The 16331-nt window shown below is 35.9% G+C and overlaps 1 protein-coding gene across 1 annotated transcript in view; it reads left to right on the forward strand.

Moving 5' to 3' along the window:
- Diaph3 (diaphanous related formin 3) overlaps window positions 1-16331 on the forward strand; it is a 444266-nt gene that overhangs the window by 291665 nt on the left and 136270 nt on the right. The window contains exon 24 of the mRNA XM_050159516.1: window positions 6973-7108. Coding sequence (XP_050015473.1) covers window positions 6973-7108 — 136 coding nt within the window. The remainder of the gene's footprint in view (window positions 1-6972; window positions 7109-16331) is intronic.

Raw genomic sequence — 16331 nt, forward strand, 5'->3', positions numbered from 1 at the left:
TTTCAGACAACAGGAAGTCCACTGCTAGTCACACCCTTTCTCCAACACGGCCACAGATTCTAATAGTGTCACTCCTTTTGGAGACTTTGTTTTGCAAACCACCACAGGGCATGTTTTGTCTGTATTATAAAATCATTAAGAAAACCTGTAGATTAGACGCATCAGGTGTAAATTCAAAATTGTTGGGGAGAATTATACCAAGAAACATACAGAATGAAAAATCATAAAATAAACATATAAAAATAATGCAAGGTAGAACTGATAAGAATAAAAATCACGGGAATGTTTAAAGGATTAATTTCAAAAGAAAACTTGTGTTCATTAGATTTTCAAGACCTCGAGCCATGAGATACAGAAAAGTCTGAAGTGACACAACAGTTAGTGTAAGGCAAGGAAATAGTGAAGGAAAAAGAAGGTGTGTTAATAACCAAGTACACTTATAGCAAACATGTTCCCTCATGAAGATGTAAAGCGTGCTTCACCTGAAGTATCCAAGTGTTACATGTGCCTTAGATAGCCCCAAGTGATAATGTAATTGGTGGGGGCATGTTTCAAGACAGGTTTTCTCCATGTAGCCTGCGTTGTCCTGGAACTCACTCAACCAGGTTGGCCTAAAACTCAGAGATCTACCATATCTGGCTCTGCCTCTCAGAGTTGCAATTAAAGGCATGTGCTACCACTGCTGATAACAAAAATATTGATAAACCATGTGGATAAATCCAGAAATTAGCATTATTCTAGGAAAGTTTTCCAATGTTCTCTTTGTTAATGGTCAGTCAAACAAAAAGATGCTAAAGATGAGAAGCTTTAAGCACTTCAGTAAAAGGCTGGTGTAGCTATGTGTGCAAACAAGTAGCAATGTACTCAAACCTTCATTAAAGGACATGCAGTTTACTAAAGCAAATTGGAGCTATTATTGAAATAATTTACCTATTGCTATAAAAGCAAACTCAATAAATGTCTTTCTATCAGTTTTATTTGTTGGTCTCATTGGCATAAATTAGAAATTTAAAGAGAAGAAAATTTTAGAGCATGTAATGATAATGTAATAAATAAGATCATAGGAAGAACTTAAAACAGAGTACACATATCCTCCTCAAACCGTTCACAAACACTGACTTAACACTGAAGCATCAAAAACAACTGCAAACCTCATACAGTTCCAAAAATGCCTTCCATTGAAGTACAAAGGAAACCTTAAAGACTTAAAGGGGCCATCATTGAAGGAAAAAGACTTTGACTATGTAAACTTTAGGAATAGTCTTTATGAATAGTAGTGTAAATACTGTTGGGATTATATTTGTAAAAATTGATAAAGGCATGGTATCCGAAATTTCTAGAGAACTAATGAGTTTTTTAGACAAAACTTGTTTTTTTATTGTTTTATAAAGCAATTTACAGAAAAGGACATAAATACAAATGATTTTATAATAATATAAAATTCTCCTTGCATGAAATAGTAGCCAGAACAATGTAAGTTAACACATGGTGTGAAACTACTTATGTTAGCAATGTTAAGACTTGTGATGACAATTCACGCATTGCATAGGCTGTGGGTATAGTAGAGGTTGAAGTGGATCTGGGTGTACCATTTAACAGCATTTTAACATTTTCCAATAAGTTCAGGGATGCTCTAGTCTATCGGTTTATAGGTCCACCTCTATTTGGAGGGGAGTGGCTTGCATATTTTTGTGATGATATTTAATATGTGAAATAATATTAACAATGTTATCCAGCAATCTTGCATTTTAAAACATTTTATTTTATTCAAGACTTTTTATTTTAGAAATAAAACTTTGATACATAATGTATGTTTTCAGTTTGTATTGGCCTCACTTAAGAACTGGCTGTCGATAATTTTATAAACAAATTTAGGAAACAGTTAATGGCAAGCACTATTAAAGAATTCTTACATCTGAGCAGTAGCTGGGGTATACACTGTTTGTATCCATATCCATATTCATCATAGCCAGACATTGGAAACAACTTAAATGCTACTAATGGAATCAATTCAATAGTATAGACAATATAAATGAATTATAATTTACCTATAAAAATGCAGATTACTATTACAAACAATTTTGAAAGGAAAAAGCAAGCTATAATGTTAACCTAAATGATAATAAATTTTCATGAAATTCAAAGGTAATGTTTATGATAATATTAACTACAACTCATAAGCATTACTCTCTGTCTGACACTTGTAAGTTTTACACATAAATATACACACATCTACATGAATGCACAAACTCAATTAAATTTAGATCCTTTTGATTTCCTAGGAAAAGTATGTAATGCTATAATAAATATTTAAACCACTTATAGCAGAATTATACACCGGTTATGTTACAAAACTATAGGTGAGACTAAGTTAAGTAGGGGTTGGGTATTTCTCTCTAGAAGTCCGTTCTTGCTAACAGGGTCATACATTTTGGGATTCATGTATTTGTTATTATACATAGGTATTATTATATATGTAATCATGAAAAGTATGTTGTCTTAAAAACTGGTTTTAGTTATTGGATTTCTTTAAAATGGCAACCAAAATCTGGCTAAGGTTTGAAAACCCTCTGTGGTCAATGAAGTGGACTGATAGACCCACAGATCTTTCAAAAAGAGTGTGCATAAAGCTGCATCTGGGGAAGAATTCACAAAGAATGTCTTGTAGCAATATGTACTTGAGTGCAGTCAGCAGTGGTATGCATTTGCTGATTGTCCACACGAGGTGAAGTATAGGATTACTTTTTTGAGTTAGTGGCTTCTATTCAACCAGCTGATATTTCTGGCTCAATCTTCCTTACAAGCTTTGAACTTGGAATTTACATAATTAAGAAGCAATTTTATCTAATAGACATTCTTTGTTGAATTTTGGTGTTTGAGGCTACATTTGTTTCTTATGATTTGGCCTACAAGAAAGTCCTGAATTACTATTTGTCCTATGATATTATTTGAAGGGTAAATGTTCCTTTATATGCTGAAATACTCCTAAACAGTTATAATGTCAGAATAAAATGTTTTAAAGTAGGTAGACTTCTGAAAATGAAAATCATTACTACATTTTTCCTAAAACAACATGGCTTGGGACCTACTGCAGATTGTATTTCTTAAGGTAAACATTATTTCTATAGATCTTATAAAGTAACTTTGAGTTATTACTCCCCTAGGAGGGTGTGGCAGTTGTATATGGTCTAGAAGCTCTAATAAATGTTCATATTGAAATGTATCCAGTCATTAAAGTAGAATTTACACTATTAATCTGAGAAGTTAATACAGTTCATAAATAAGCTCTGAGTTATTAATGGATGCTTATTTATTTTCCTCAAGCAAGACTTGCAGTTTTATTCCTGAATATTTGTTTATGCTTTTTACCTCAATCCACCCTTCCTAACCTGTCTCCCTTATGCATTAACATACATGGCTACACATATGTACATTAAAGCAATTATTGTTGAGGAATCTTTAATTATTTAGTTGTTTGTTTGTTTGTTTTGGAATTGCCCTATCTACCTGCCTAGCTTATGTTGATTTTTAAATCTGCCATTGTCCCATACTTAGCATATGCAGCCATGAAAGAGTGAAAATACACCCACTTTCAATTGCAACTTACTGTTCCCCTGCTTTCAGGACAATACTTGACCACATTCTTCAGAGCTGGCAATCAGAATCCAGTTTGAATTTTGACAGAATTACCTAAGAAAGCATCTAAAATTGTAGATACCACTTTATAGATTAATAGTAATTGGTATTAATATTGGTTACAAACGGAAGAGTTTGAGACTTTCCTTGCTGACTATTGGCAGAAGACGCAAGAAAATAACAGAGAATCATTTATTATTCAAAGAAGGAGTCCCTGAACCTCGACTCTCACGGAACGTTGTGATAAGACCCACTCACCAGCCACATGAAGAGCAGTTTGTGTTACAGAAATGAAACTGGGGTGTAGTGAGACTGGCATGCTTTCTCCCTTTTCTATTTCTTAACAACAGAGAAAGGGATTTGCTTTAGCAGGATGCACTGCCTCCATCTCCCAGAATGACTCACACTTGAGAAATGACAGTGGATGAAGGTGGTTGGTTAGTGCCGTCATCTCAGTGTTCAACATTACAGTTTAGTGCCTAAAAACTTCTGAATTGCACCTGGAAAGTCCTAAGTCATCGGGCTTCACTTACCCATGCAAAAATATAATTGACACCACTAAGAGGGGAATAAAAATAGTATATCTAGAGCCAAATGTGTATGATCATAGCCTGGGAATTCAGAATCTGCTTACTCCACATTCTATAGTTCAATGTCTGATGGGTTCATGAACTTTTTATACTGACTGAATAAGAAAGTCATAAATCAAGACACTTCAAATAGAGTGTTGTGAATGCCAAATGGGTCACAACAGATGGGATTCTTTGTTCATAGGTCTCATCCTATGAGGCAATATTCTTAGCCTTTTGCTTAGTGGAAGCTGATGGTATACTTGTGCATTCTAAAGGATTTATCTAATAAACACAAGGATGTTAGGTCAGAGAGATGGGCAAGTAATGGCTATTCCTTACTTTATCTTGACTAAAGATAGCCCATGATAAATTATATTTAGGCTCTGGGCCTGAAACATTCTTCAAATTAAATGGAATTTTAATAAGCCTATCAGCCTTGTGGAGAAGGTTCCATGTAAGGTACCTCAGTCAGTGTTCTGTTGCAGTGAAAAGACAGTACAACTATGACAACTCTTATAAAAGAATGTATTTAATTGGTGGCTTACTTACAGTGTTAGACGATCAATGCATTATTCTCATGGCAGAGAGCATGGCAGCAATCATGGTGCTGGAGCAGTCACTGGAAGCTGTATCCTATATCCAGAAAGAAACAAAGTGAGCTTGGCAAGGACTTCTGAAACCTAAAAGCGCACCCCCAGTTACACACTTACTCCAGCATGGCCACACCCACTCCAAAGCCACACCTTCCAATCCTTCTAATCCTTTTAAATAATGCCACATTCTGATGACTAAGCACCAAATATATGAGCCTATGTGGGCCATTCCTATTCAAACCACTACATTTAGCCAGCTCCTTGATTTTTATAATTCAGCTGTAATCAAACCAGAGGTAGCTTTATTTAGGGTAATTTTTTTTATGATTTTGACCTCTTCTGTTTATTTAAATTATTTCTTATGATTATAAGCACAGCATTTCCCCTTTCCCCTTCTTCCCTCTAAATGCTCCATATTCTCCTCATTGCTCTCTTTTGAATTCATGGCCTCTTTTTTCATTAGTTGTTGTGTTATATATATAAAATCAAGGATGGAAATATGTATTTTTTTAAAGGAAGTTCTAAGTTGTCTGGGTGGTGTGGTTAGAAGAAAAAGGAGAGACAAGCAGACAGTGGAGAGAGATAGCAAGCAATGGTAATCCCTCCAGTAGCTGTAGAAAAGAAGGATGTTTTGAATACTCCTTTTTCTGACTGATAGTATTGTCTATATTTCATGTTTCTGTTCTTATATTTGCCTGCTGCCTATTCTATTACAAAGAAAGAAACTAACATATTTTCATCATTTCCTTTGTTTCCTCCCTCTCTTCTGTCCCTTCACCCTATCCTCCATTTAGCATCTCATTAAAGTATATATATATATTATAATTACCAATAGGTTAATATTTTGTGTTTCTTTCTTAGAGTTTTTCTTTCATTGTCTAAAGTATATATATATATATCATAATTAACAGTGAGTAGGTTAATATTTTGTGTTTCTTAGAGTTTTTCTTTCATTGTTCTCATCAATAATATTCTAATTTGTAACTTTTTATAAAAAAACTGATATTATCTCTGGGTTTTAAAAAGATGGTCAAGTGTTGAGAAAGATGGTCAGCCAAAAACTTACCTATCAAGCCTGTTTTTGTATTCAAGCAAAAGGTGGGTTTTGCACAGTGGTGAGTGCTTTTAATCCCAGTACTAAGAAGGCAGAGACAACCAGGTCCCCAGTGTTTGCTGGTTTGCCCCAGAACTCACTTGTGAGTCAGGTTAACCAGATTGGTGGGCTCTCCAGTTTCAGCAGGAGACCTGGTCTCAAAAAATAAGGGTGATTGCTATTAAGGAAGATGCCTGCCATCAGAATCTGATCCCCAGGTTCATGGGTGTGCACATGAACTCTTGCCTGCTGTGCAGCAGCCTTGGGTTCAATTTCTAGAACTGCATTTAAACGAAAAATACTAAGCTACTTACTTATAGGTTAATTGTACACTTTAATAATATTATTGGTAATTGTAACCTGTTTATTTTCATTGACACTTAGATAAAATACAGTCTGTTTGTTGTAATGTGATGCCATGCTGTTTGTTGGCACTTATAAAATTATACCCTTACCTGCTGATTCTCACTAATGCCACATGAGAGGCATTTCTTGATTGGTATAAAACTTAGAAATAAGAAATTAATTAACTAATTACATATCCATTGAGATCTTTTCATTAGCATGTTATTGGCTTTGATCAACAGTCGCAGGATCTGGCTTTGAGACCTCAAATATTTATACAGTTATCTTTATGAGACACTCTTCTATATGAAAACCCACTCTTCTATATGACCATTACATGGGGCGTTCATCCCTTTTCTATCATTTCTTCAACTGCTTCCCTTAAAGTTGAAATGCTTACAAAAGAGAAAATATGGAAGGCTCTTAGGGAGTTAAAGACTCTCTTTATATGATAGCCGATTCGATTTGTGTATTAAATGCCTTTTTATTTTTAGTTTCCATCTCTTCCCTTTTAGGTAATTCCATTTACATGCAGGTGCTTTAAGCCTAGCAGGATATTTATAGATACATATTTTACAAGGGTTTATGTGTATGTATTATATGACTGCTACTCATTTAAGACCTAATTTATCTGCAAACTATTAACTCATGGTTGGAACTTGTGTTTGATTTTAGATAATTTTCTTGTGGATCACTGGTTAATTAATCATTTTTCAAAATTTATTTGTATTAGCAAGCGTTAAATGAAAACATCAAAAAAAGAGAAGCGGCAGAAAAGGACAAACGTGCCAGACTAGCTAAAGAGCGAGCAGAGAAAGAACGCCTCGAACGCCAACTAGAGAAAAAACGTTTGCTAGAAATGAAAACTGGTGAGTCCTGTCCAGCCCCGTCCATGCGGTGGACACATTCATGTGGTGCCTCATCGAACAAAGAAATAGGACCCCCTGTTTCTGTACCTCACCATCGAGCAGATCTTTCCTTAGGCTCCTTCCTCCCTTCAGTTTCTCACTGTATGTTGTCTTTCTTCTGGTGTTGGCTCTCTGGAAGACTTGTGGGTCAGGTAGATTCTCTTTCCTTCAGTATTACTTGGATAACAAGTCTGTAACAGTGCCTGTCTGTTAATACATTTACATCCATACGAAATTGACACATGGACTGATTTCTTCCAGTGAATGCAGCATAGGCAAGAGAAAAAGAGGATACTGATTAAGAGAGACTTCAAGTAGGCTGGGGCTGTCACTCTTGCTGGTGTACATGAGCTTGAGACTAAGTTCAGTACTTAAAACTGAAAAGAGGAGACGAAAGGAAGGACTAAGGGGGAGGCGAGGTTGGTAGAGAGGACAAAAGAGACACAGAGCCTGGAGTGGCAGCTATGAAAACCCTACAAATTTATAACCCCTACAAATAACTATAACAAAAAGAAAATCTATGGAGACTTGATTTTTCTATGCATGACAATATTGTTGTCAGCATACTTCTGTATTCTTCTGAGCCTGCTGAAACTTCACAGACAAAAAAAAAAAAAAAACAATGTCTTCAGGTAAGTTAAAATAGTCTGGGGTAACAGATGGAGGGCTCTATAGACTAAGCAGGGTAGTTTCTGAAGCTGGGACAAACTACTGGGGGAAGATGTGTGCCAAGTGTGCTGTTTTCTCTACTTACTTTTTGGTATGCTTTCTAACGTAATGGAAACTTTTTGAAAAACTTGACAAATTTGAATACAACCCTACAGAAACATCTATCTATTTTATAAAGTTAAAAGAGTCATTTTCTGATTTGTTTGTTCCTTATTTGCCTTATTTTATTTTATTATTATTAGATGCCGCTTAGTTTTATAATCAGAGAGTTACAGATCTAGATGGGGGATGAGAGGGGAGCTAAAGAGGAGAGGGGAAATCATATTCAGAATATATTATATTAAAAATATATAAAAACCTCTATTTTTAATAAAAGAAAAAAGGAAGGCACAACTAAATAGGAAAGCAGCATATTAGGTTGTAGTTTTATTGTCAACCTTAACCATTTTACTTTGGTTTCCCACGGCACTAAGGATGGTTTTAATATAAAATCCATTAACTTCATTGCTAAATCCTAGTAGCTCACAATTCAGGAGAAGCAATGCAGCTAAGGATTCCCCGCAGGGAGAGGGTGCCACCCTATCCTCTTTACTTGCACTTTGATAGTCATATTTTATTTTTGGAAGCAAAATGAATATAGTAGTGTAGCACATTTGTTTCTTCTAGAAAGGAAGAGTCATCTAAGTCTAATTACATGTTTATGTTAGAAATTCAGAAAAGTTCAGGAAATTATTGAAAGTGTTACCAAAAATGATTAGCAGAAAAGTGGACTATTAACTGTTAAAATTATTCTGGAATAATCATGAATTAAAATCTTAGCTTAATTTTTGGTACATCATTATATTGTTTGAACATTTGCTCTCCGTGTTAAAAGTCATCCACCTGATAATCGAAGGTAGATGGACTATATATACTGTTGAGATTTGGACTGAGCGACTGGGACATAACAGTGTTGCTGTTATGTCAGTTCATAAAACTGACATCTGATAGAACTTTTTAATGGGCTTTTCAACAGAATATAAATAATATTTATTTTTATTTCTCTACAATTTAATTTCTATTTTTGAATGATCAAATTTATTTTTTTTTTACCTTCAATGACTTACTTCTGCAGTATAAAATCCACCTAAACAAGAGTAGATCAGAAGGCAGTTAGCCATTATTTCTTTCAGGGATTCACTGTTCATATTTAGGCACACTGTCTCTTCAGTACCTTTGAATACAAACCAGGATCCTAGTGAATATGCACCTGAATGTCCACATTATCTTACTAAATACTTAGTATTTCATGTTATTCTTAATACCTTGCTATGGGTTCCCCTCGTTAGGTCATACCTAATTTGGCTTATATTATTCAGTAAGGGAGTAATAGAAATGCTTCTCTAGCTCTTCAATATGAACAGTATACTTGGCCTCACACAGTCAGAAAATGTTTGAATTATTTTATTAAACAGAACAGAGAAGGATGTATTTAAGACTTAAAATGCATGTTGCCAAATATATTTTAATTTTCCCTAACATTCAACGTCTAATTATGAGTATGCATTAGTTGAAAGTTCTCATTTTTATGAGATAGACTAAAAAGTTATTTTTAATTTTCATTGGCTTTTGCTTGACTACAGTGAAGATGGTCATTTATACTTATAGTTAATTAATATTTCCTATTTTACAAATTGTATTGCCTTAACCTTTTTCTTTTGGTTTACATATTAACCAGTTGTAAACAACTAAGTTGACTCGTAAATATCTTAAAATTGTTCTCCTTTATATATTTTGGCATGTGTGCTTTTGCATGCATGTGTGTGGGTGTGTGAAATTTTCTGTTCTGTTGTCTTACAATCTTTTGCCTTAATTTCTTTCTATATTACCTATATAATGATACCCTATCTCAAAAATTAGAAAATAAAAATAAAGGTCTCCCTTGCCTCTCTTGTTTATCATGGAGCCCATTATTTTTCTCCCATTAGGTTATTTTTATCAATTGTTCTGCAGTGTCTTTTCCAAGATACCATGTGCAGATGATGACAAATGTGTCTCAATAAGTGCAATGTCTTCGCCTGGTAGGATTTCTTAAACGCCTTGGATATATTAAGGTCATATGTAGTGCTCATTTCGGTACTTAGGGGATCTCCATGTTCTTCTGAGCCTAGGCTGGGTTATATCGATTTATAAAAATCTCATTAAACCAGACACAATCTCATAATGCCACATCAGGGCTTTTCCCTTTCCTTTATTTCTCTTGTTTTATTTTATTTTTTACTATGTACACACACACACACACACACACACACACACACACTTTTTTCTTTCCCTCTCTTTTTTTCCCTACAGGACCTGGACGTATGTATTATGGCTTCTAGCTTAGTGCTTTCATGAGATTCCTGAGTATGGGAACAATTGGTCCCTGCATCTACACCTGTGTCTTGCACCTTTTCTTGGGCTCTTTTCCTTCTGTTGCTTCTTTTATCCTATTTTCACATAGTAGCTTTTTTTTTTCTTATATTTTGCTATCATTCCTTAGGAGCTCATTTGTTTTCTAATGAAAAACAGGAAGCGGGTGAATCTGGTGTGTGAGGGGGGACTGGGAAAAATAGAGGGAGGGGAAACCATAACCAGGATATATTGTATTTAAACAAATATCCAAATATAAAAATATCAATAGATAAAAGATACATAAAATAGAAAGCTATGATGTTAGAAACTACCTTTGAAGACCTTTGGAGATTTGGGAGATAAATTCTAGACATTTGTTTTGGTTTAAAGAGTGTAGGGACATAAACCAATCTAGAGAGCATGTAAAAGTTGTCTCACCAAAGTTAACAAAAGCAATAAATGACAGTTATTCTGAATATTTCTCTTTGTAAAGACATGATTGTTCGTTCAGATCATCAGGCTTTGAAAATGGCCACCATTAGGAAATAAATCATATAGTAATAAAGAGTATTTATTTCTTGTTTGCTGCTTATTTCTAAATGAATCAAACACAGTTACCTTTTCTAATATCTGTAGAATAAGAATTTTCTGAAATCATTATTTTTACAACTTTTGAAGGCTTATGGAAATAGAAGTCTAGCCTAGCAGCATTTGATTTCATTCTTAGTGAAAATACATTGGGTATGTACCATGTTTTTCATGGTGACAAGTCTGAGCTCCAGTGTTGATTAGCAAACTATGCTGTGCTTTTCTCTTATTGATCTACTAATATAGATATTAGGAACTGATATTGACAGAATTTGGTTTTATATAACAAGGCAAGTATTACCCCAGCAGTTGACACTATGGTGTGTTTCCTCTGATACTTCACCGTATGGCTTGTGGACTTCTCACTTTTAAGCATCTTCTGATGGCCAGCTCAAAATTTATATTAAATTTTTATTTACAGGTATGGCTATGGTGTAGAATATACTACTTTGCAAACCACTATAGTTGCCTTTAGCCTGGCTGTGCTGGTATAAAAATAGTGTGAAAATGTGAATTACTGGATTTATATTAGTATTTGTTACTGCTTTGGAAGAGGGACTTTATTTCATCTTATTTTTGTGTGTAAGACACCACTCCTAAGGTGACTGAGCAAGAGAATACTCCTGTAACTCTGTCATAAACCCACGTGGGCCTTCTTCCCATAGTTTTTCCTGAGGTTAGTATTTCCACCAGGTAAAAAGAACTTAGTTTCTTCACAGATATGCAAATCCTCTCATCACGGAGATGGTGGAGTAATTAAATCCTGTTTTTTCTTACCTACCATCCATGATGACTGCCGTTGGAGGGAGAATGGCAGCTGGGTTCAGATCTACTTGCGCTCATTCTCCCTGTCCTTCCAGAATGGGGCTTTGTTCATAGGATGAATGTGAACCTGTGCACTAGAGCTCTGCCAGCACGAAACTGCATGTTGAAAACCCCGTGGACTAGTCAGTCTGAAAACGAGAGTCTAGGGTCTTTCTTCAGCATTTCCCATGTTAAAAGTCATATTCCCGTTTCTTTTTTAAGAGTAAAGAGCCGGAGCTTTCAGATAGTCACATAGGAAGGTTTTGTGTTTTCTGCCAAATATTTGCATATTCTTGTAAACAAAAGAACAAATGAACTTTAAACTGTCTTTACTTAATCCCCATGTGAATTTAGAATAATGTGTAAATTTGAATTTTATTTAATTTTGAAAACACTTAAATACAAAACATCTATATAATGTATTTAACATGGATGTCCGGATTTAGCTTCAAGTACACAGCTAGTATGTGCACTTATGTAATCATTTCTAGGAAGACACAAATAGGAATAATGGATTTATGTAATTATATACTTTTTTCACACTCCATTTTTATCTTTAATCTTAGAAACAAATAGGAAATTTGATAATAGAATTCAAATGTTATGCTTTAAGATTTCCTGCATGTGTAAGGTGATTCACATAATTTTTCAGTAGCACATCAGCATGGCCTTTAAATGGACTCAGTGTTGTATAATTATGTTTGGGGAGGAAGTAAATAAGAGATTATTTAATGGAGCAATAAAACCTATACTAGCAGCCCCTATATTTTAGTCTTTAGGTTACAATTTGCCTATTATTTATTAGGCTTAAATGTCTCATTTGGTGCAGCTTCAGTCTATTAAATAACAGATAATTAGCTTTTAGGAATCCGTTGTTTACCCACATGGCCAAAACTGCTCCTTTGTTTTCCATTCCACAGTTTAGAACAGCTAAACAATTAGGCATCCATTTTAGAGGAAATACATATTGCATAAACACCACTTAGGAATGTCTCTGCAGTCTCAACAGATACGCAGTTTATGCGTGTATTTGCTTTCAGAAAGGCTTTGACAGTTACCCTCTCCTCTATAGAGGCCATAAAACTGAGATTATTTTCCATAATTGTGCAGATTCTAGTTTTTTTTTTTTTTGCAGTAGTGCTCTCAATTTTCTAATGTTACCAGTGAGTGATGCATATAAATAAGGCAATGGCTTTAGTCATTTCTCTTTGTAGAATGGTAGAACAAATTAAATTGGATTGGCTTGGGTGCGTTTCTCTTTTCTTCCATCCATCTTTTATAGAACAGTCATGCTAACTACTTTTATTAGCATTCCCTGATCATGCTGAATCTTACAGGCTCTGCATATGTTTATTATCATGTGTGATATTTAAAATAAACTTGAGACTTTTCATCACAATATTTAATTTAATTGCACAGAATTTCAGTTAGTGAAGCCCAGGTTCTCATCATCTGACTAAAGACCATCTTTTCATCGTCATGTTATTCCTTGACAACTGATGATTTAACCATGGTGTGTGGGGTGGGAGAAGAACCAAAATAATACTAGTAATTGGTGTTGTTAGACTTCACCTACATAAAAAGGTTGAGAATTGTTCTTGTGACCTCAACAGAAGGAAAACTATCTCTTTTGTACCATTGTTAATGGTTTTAAGACAATTAATCACTTCCTTTGGATTGGCAAATTTTGTTTAACAGAGGCATGCTTCTCTATATTACCTGAAGTTCCATTTTGGTTTTCATGATTGAAGATGTGTCAGTAGTAAGGATTGAAAGGATCAGATCAACACAGTCCCACTCACTTCTTAACAGAATCTTCTGAGATCTAAATAGCACAAAGTCCAGCAGAGTTCAGTGCTCAGTAATCCTGGTGAAGATGGATAGGGCCCTCATACCATACATTTGAAGTTAATCCCAACGTTAAAGGTACAGAACTTGTACAGTTGTGAGTTTAATAACAGGCACAAATGCAGCCTGCTGTCATCTAGAAAGAGTGCCCTGAGATACCTTTTCTACCTCTAGCATTTCAGGCACATGAAGTTTTTCTTTCTGATGTTATATCACCAGAACTCTGTGTTGAGAGCCCTCAGGGTGTTAGAAAGCTTTTCTAAGTGTCTTCAAGTTACCCATATTTCATTTGTATGCAGAAATTTCTTTTATTTAAATGATTTAGTTTCAATTATGGTGAGAATTAATTTTTTTGTACACGTTAGTACATATTGGTTCTGTGTAGCTAGTAAGGTTCACATACCATCCTCTTCTCCTTCCAACAAAGGGAGCTCCAGAAAAACAAAAGAGCCAAGTTTAGCCTTCTTCAAAAACAATTAGCCATCGTCAGCACAAGATATCCTGAAACCAATTTCTTCTTTCCTTCACTCCCCGTTCTTCTCATTTCCTTTCCCTTTCACCTGCCAGTTCTCTTTCCTCCCTCAGTTTCCCCATGCCAGTCTTACTTATCGCTCTGAGATCTCTCATGTTAATAGATTTTCCACTCATTCACAAAGACTGACTATAAATCCAGGAATGTTTCCACTGCATTTTTCCTGATATTTGTAAGAGCAAAATGCTGGAGAAAAGGAAAGCTAATGCTAACGTAATATTAATGCTTAAATTCTTTGCCTATCAAACTTGAAGTGGACTGATAACGATACCGCACGAAATAAGAATATCCATGCTGCAGAGATACATTTGTTTAGAGGAACACAGTCCTTGGTTATGCTATGCTCTACAGTATACACATACCTTTGCTCCTTTCCTACATTTCCCTGTGGTCTGAAAATCACGTATTGTGAGATGGATTTTGCTGTAAGGTATCATGTATGAGACTATGGATTTGATTGCTGCTTGCTTCTCTTTAGCTGTTTGTGTCATCCACTTAATTAACCACGAATATGAACTTTACTACTTATAGGTTTATTTCTGGTTTCTTCTTCCCCTGTAGGGGGGCTTAAATTTAAGGTATCTTATAAGCCAAGTAAATAAGTTTCTCCATGTGTATGTCTGTCTTTCTGTCTCTTTTAATTTAAAAGTTTTTCTTTATGAGTGTTTTGTCTGCATGTATGCAAGTATAATCCATGCATTGCCTGATGCCTGCAGAGGCAGAAGATGCCAGAAGAGAATGCTGGATTCCCTGGAATTGAAGTTACAGATTGTTGTGAATTACCACATGAGTGTTGGGAACCAAATCCAGATCCTCTACGAGAGAAAGAAATATTTTCTCCTCCCCCCTCCTTTTATTGAAAATAGATTTTTCTCCCACATAATAGATCCTGATTACAGCCCCCCCCCACCCTGCACTCTTCCCAGCTCCTCACCATCCACACCCCTAGTCCAGATTCATTCCCTTTCTTAGACGAACCTTTCTTTGGGCTGCCAGCTCACAAATAATGACACAGAGACTTGTTATGGAAGCTCAGCCTTAGCTTACGCCTGTCCCACTAACTCATAACTTAAATGAACCCATTTATATTAATCTGTGTTTTTCTTCGTGGATTTTTACCTCCTTCCATCATGCACTTCCTGTTTCCTCTCCATGTCCGCTGGTGTCTCTCTGACGCCATAATCATTTCCTCTCCCTATGTCTACCTGGAAATCTGGCCTAACCTCTTCCTGCCTAGTTATTGACCTTTCAAATCTTTATTAAACCAATCAGAAAGTGCCTTGCCAAAGACACATCTTCACAGTATACAGATTTATTATTCCAAAGCACCTTTCTGACTTGAGTTAGAAAATGAACAGACTTCTACGGGATAATAATAAAATAAGAAGAAACAAAACTAACACATTGGAGTTGGACAAGACAAACAGAAGTAAAAGAGCTCAGGGGAAGGCCCAAAAATCAGAGACCCATGTGTTTGCACCCAGAAATCCCATAAAAGCACTGAACTGGAGTCTGAATATACTGGTGCAGACCTGTGCAGGCCCTGTACATACTCCTTCAGTTTCCATGAGTTCAAATGAGCTCTGACAGTGTTGAGTTACAGGGCCTTCTCCTCCACGCCCTCGGGATCTTAAGCTCTTTCTGCACCCTCCTCACAGTTTCCTCACCACTGAGAGAAGAGGTTTGATAGAGAAATTTGATTAGGGCTGAAGTTTTCTGAGGTTTTTCACTTTATGCATAATGTCTGGGTGATTGCTGAGCCAGCTCTCCAGTACCCCTAACGCTTTTTTTGTTTGTTTACATTTTTAGACTGTCTTTTCTCGTCTTACATACCAATCCCAGGTTCCACTCCCTCCCCTCCCCATATCACCCCCTATTCACCCCCTTCAGAGAGGGAAAGGCTTCCTCCCACGAGAAGTCAACAAAGTCTGGCACATCACTTTGAGGCAGTACCAAGGCCCTCCCCACTATATCTAGGCTGAGCAAGGTATCCTTCCAAAAAGAGTAAGCTTCAAAAAGCCAGTTCAAGAATTAGAGATAAATCCTGGTTGAACTGCCAGTGGCCCTGCAGAGTGCCCCAGCCAGACAACTGCTATCCACATTCAGAGGACCTAGTTTGGTCATATGCAGCTCCTGCAAGTTTGGGTCAGCTGTCTCTGTGGGTTTTCAAGTCATGATCTTAGTCCTCCTCCTTGCTTTTATGATCCCTCCTCCCTCTTTTCTACTGGACTTCTGGAGCTTAGCCTGGTCCTTGGATGTGGATCTCTGCATCTGCACCCATCAATTACTGGATGAAGGTTTTATGATTACAGGGGAAGGCCAGTACAGACATTCACTCCACTATTGCTAAAGGTCTTAGTTGGGGTCATC

Source organism: Alexandromys fortis, unplaced genomic scaffold (genome assembly GCF_014885135.2).
Source record: "Alexandromys fortis isolate MF-2015 unplaced genomic scaffold, M_Fortis_MF-2015_v1.1 scaffold_113, whole genome shotgun sequence".
Lineage (NCBI taxonomy): Eukaryota > Metazoa > Chordata > Mammalia > Rodentia > Cricetidae > Alexandromys > Alexandromys fortis.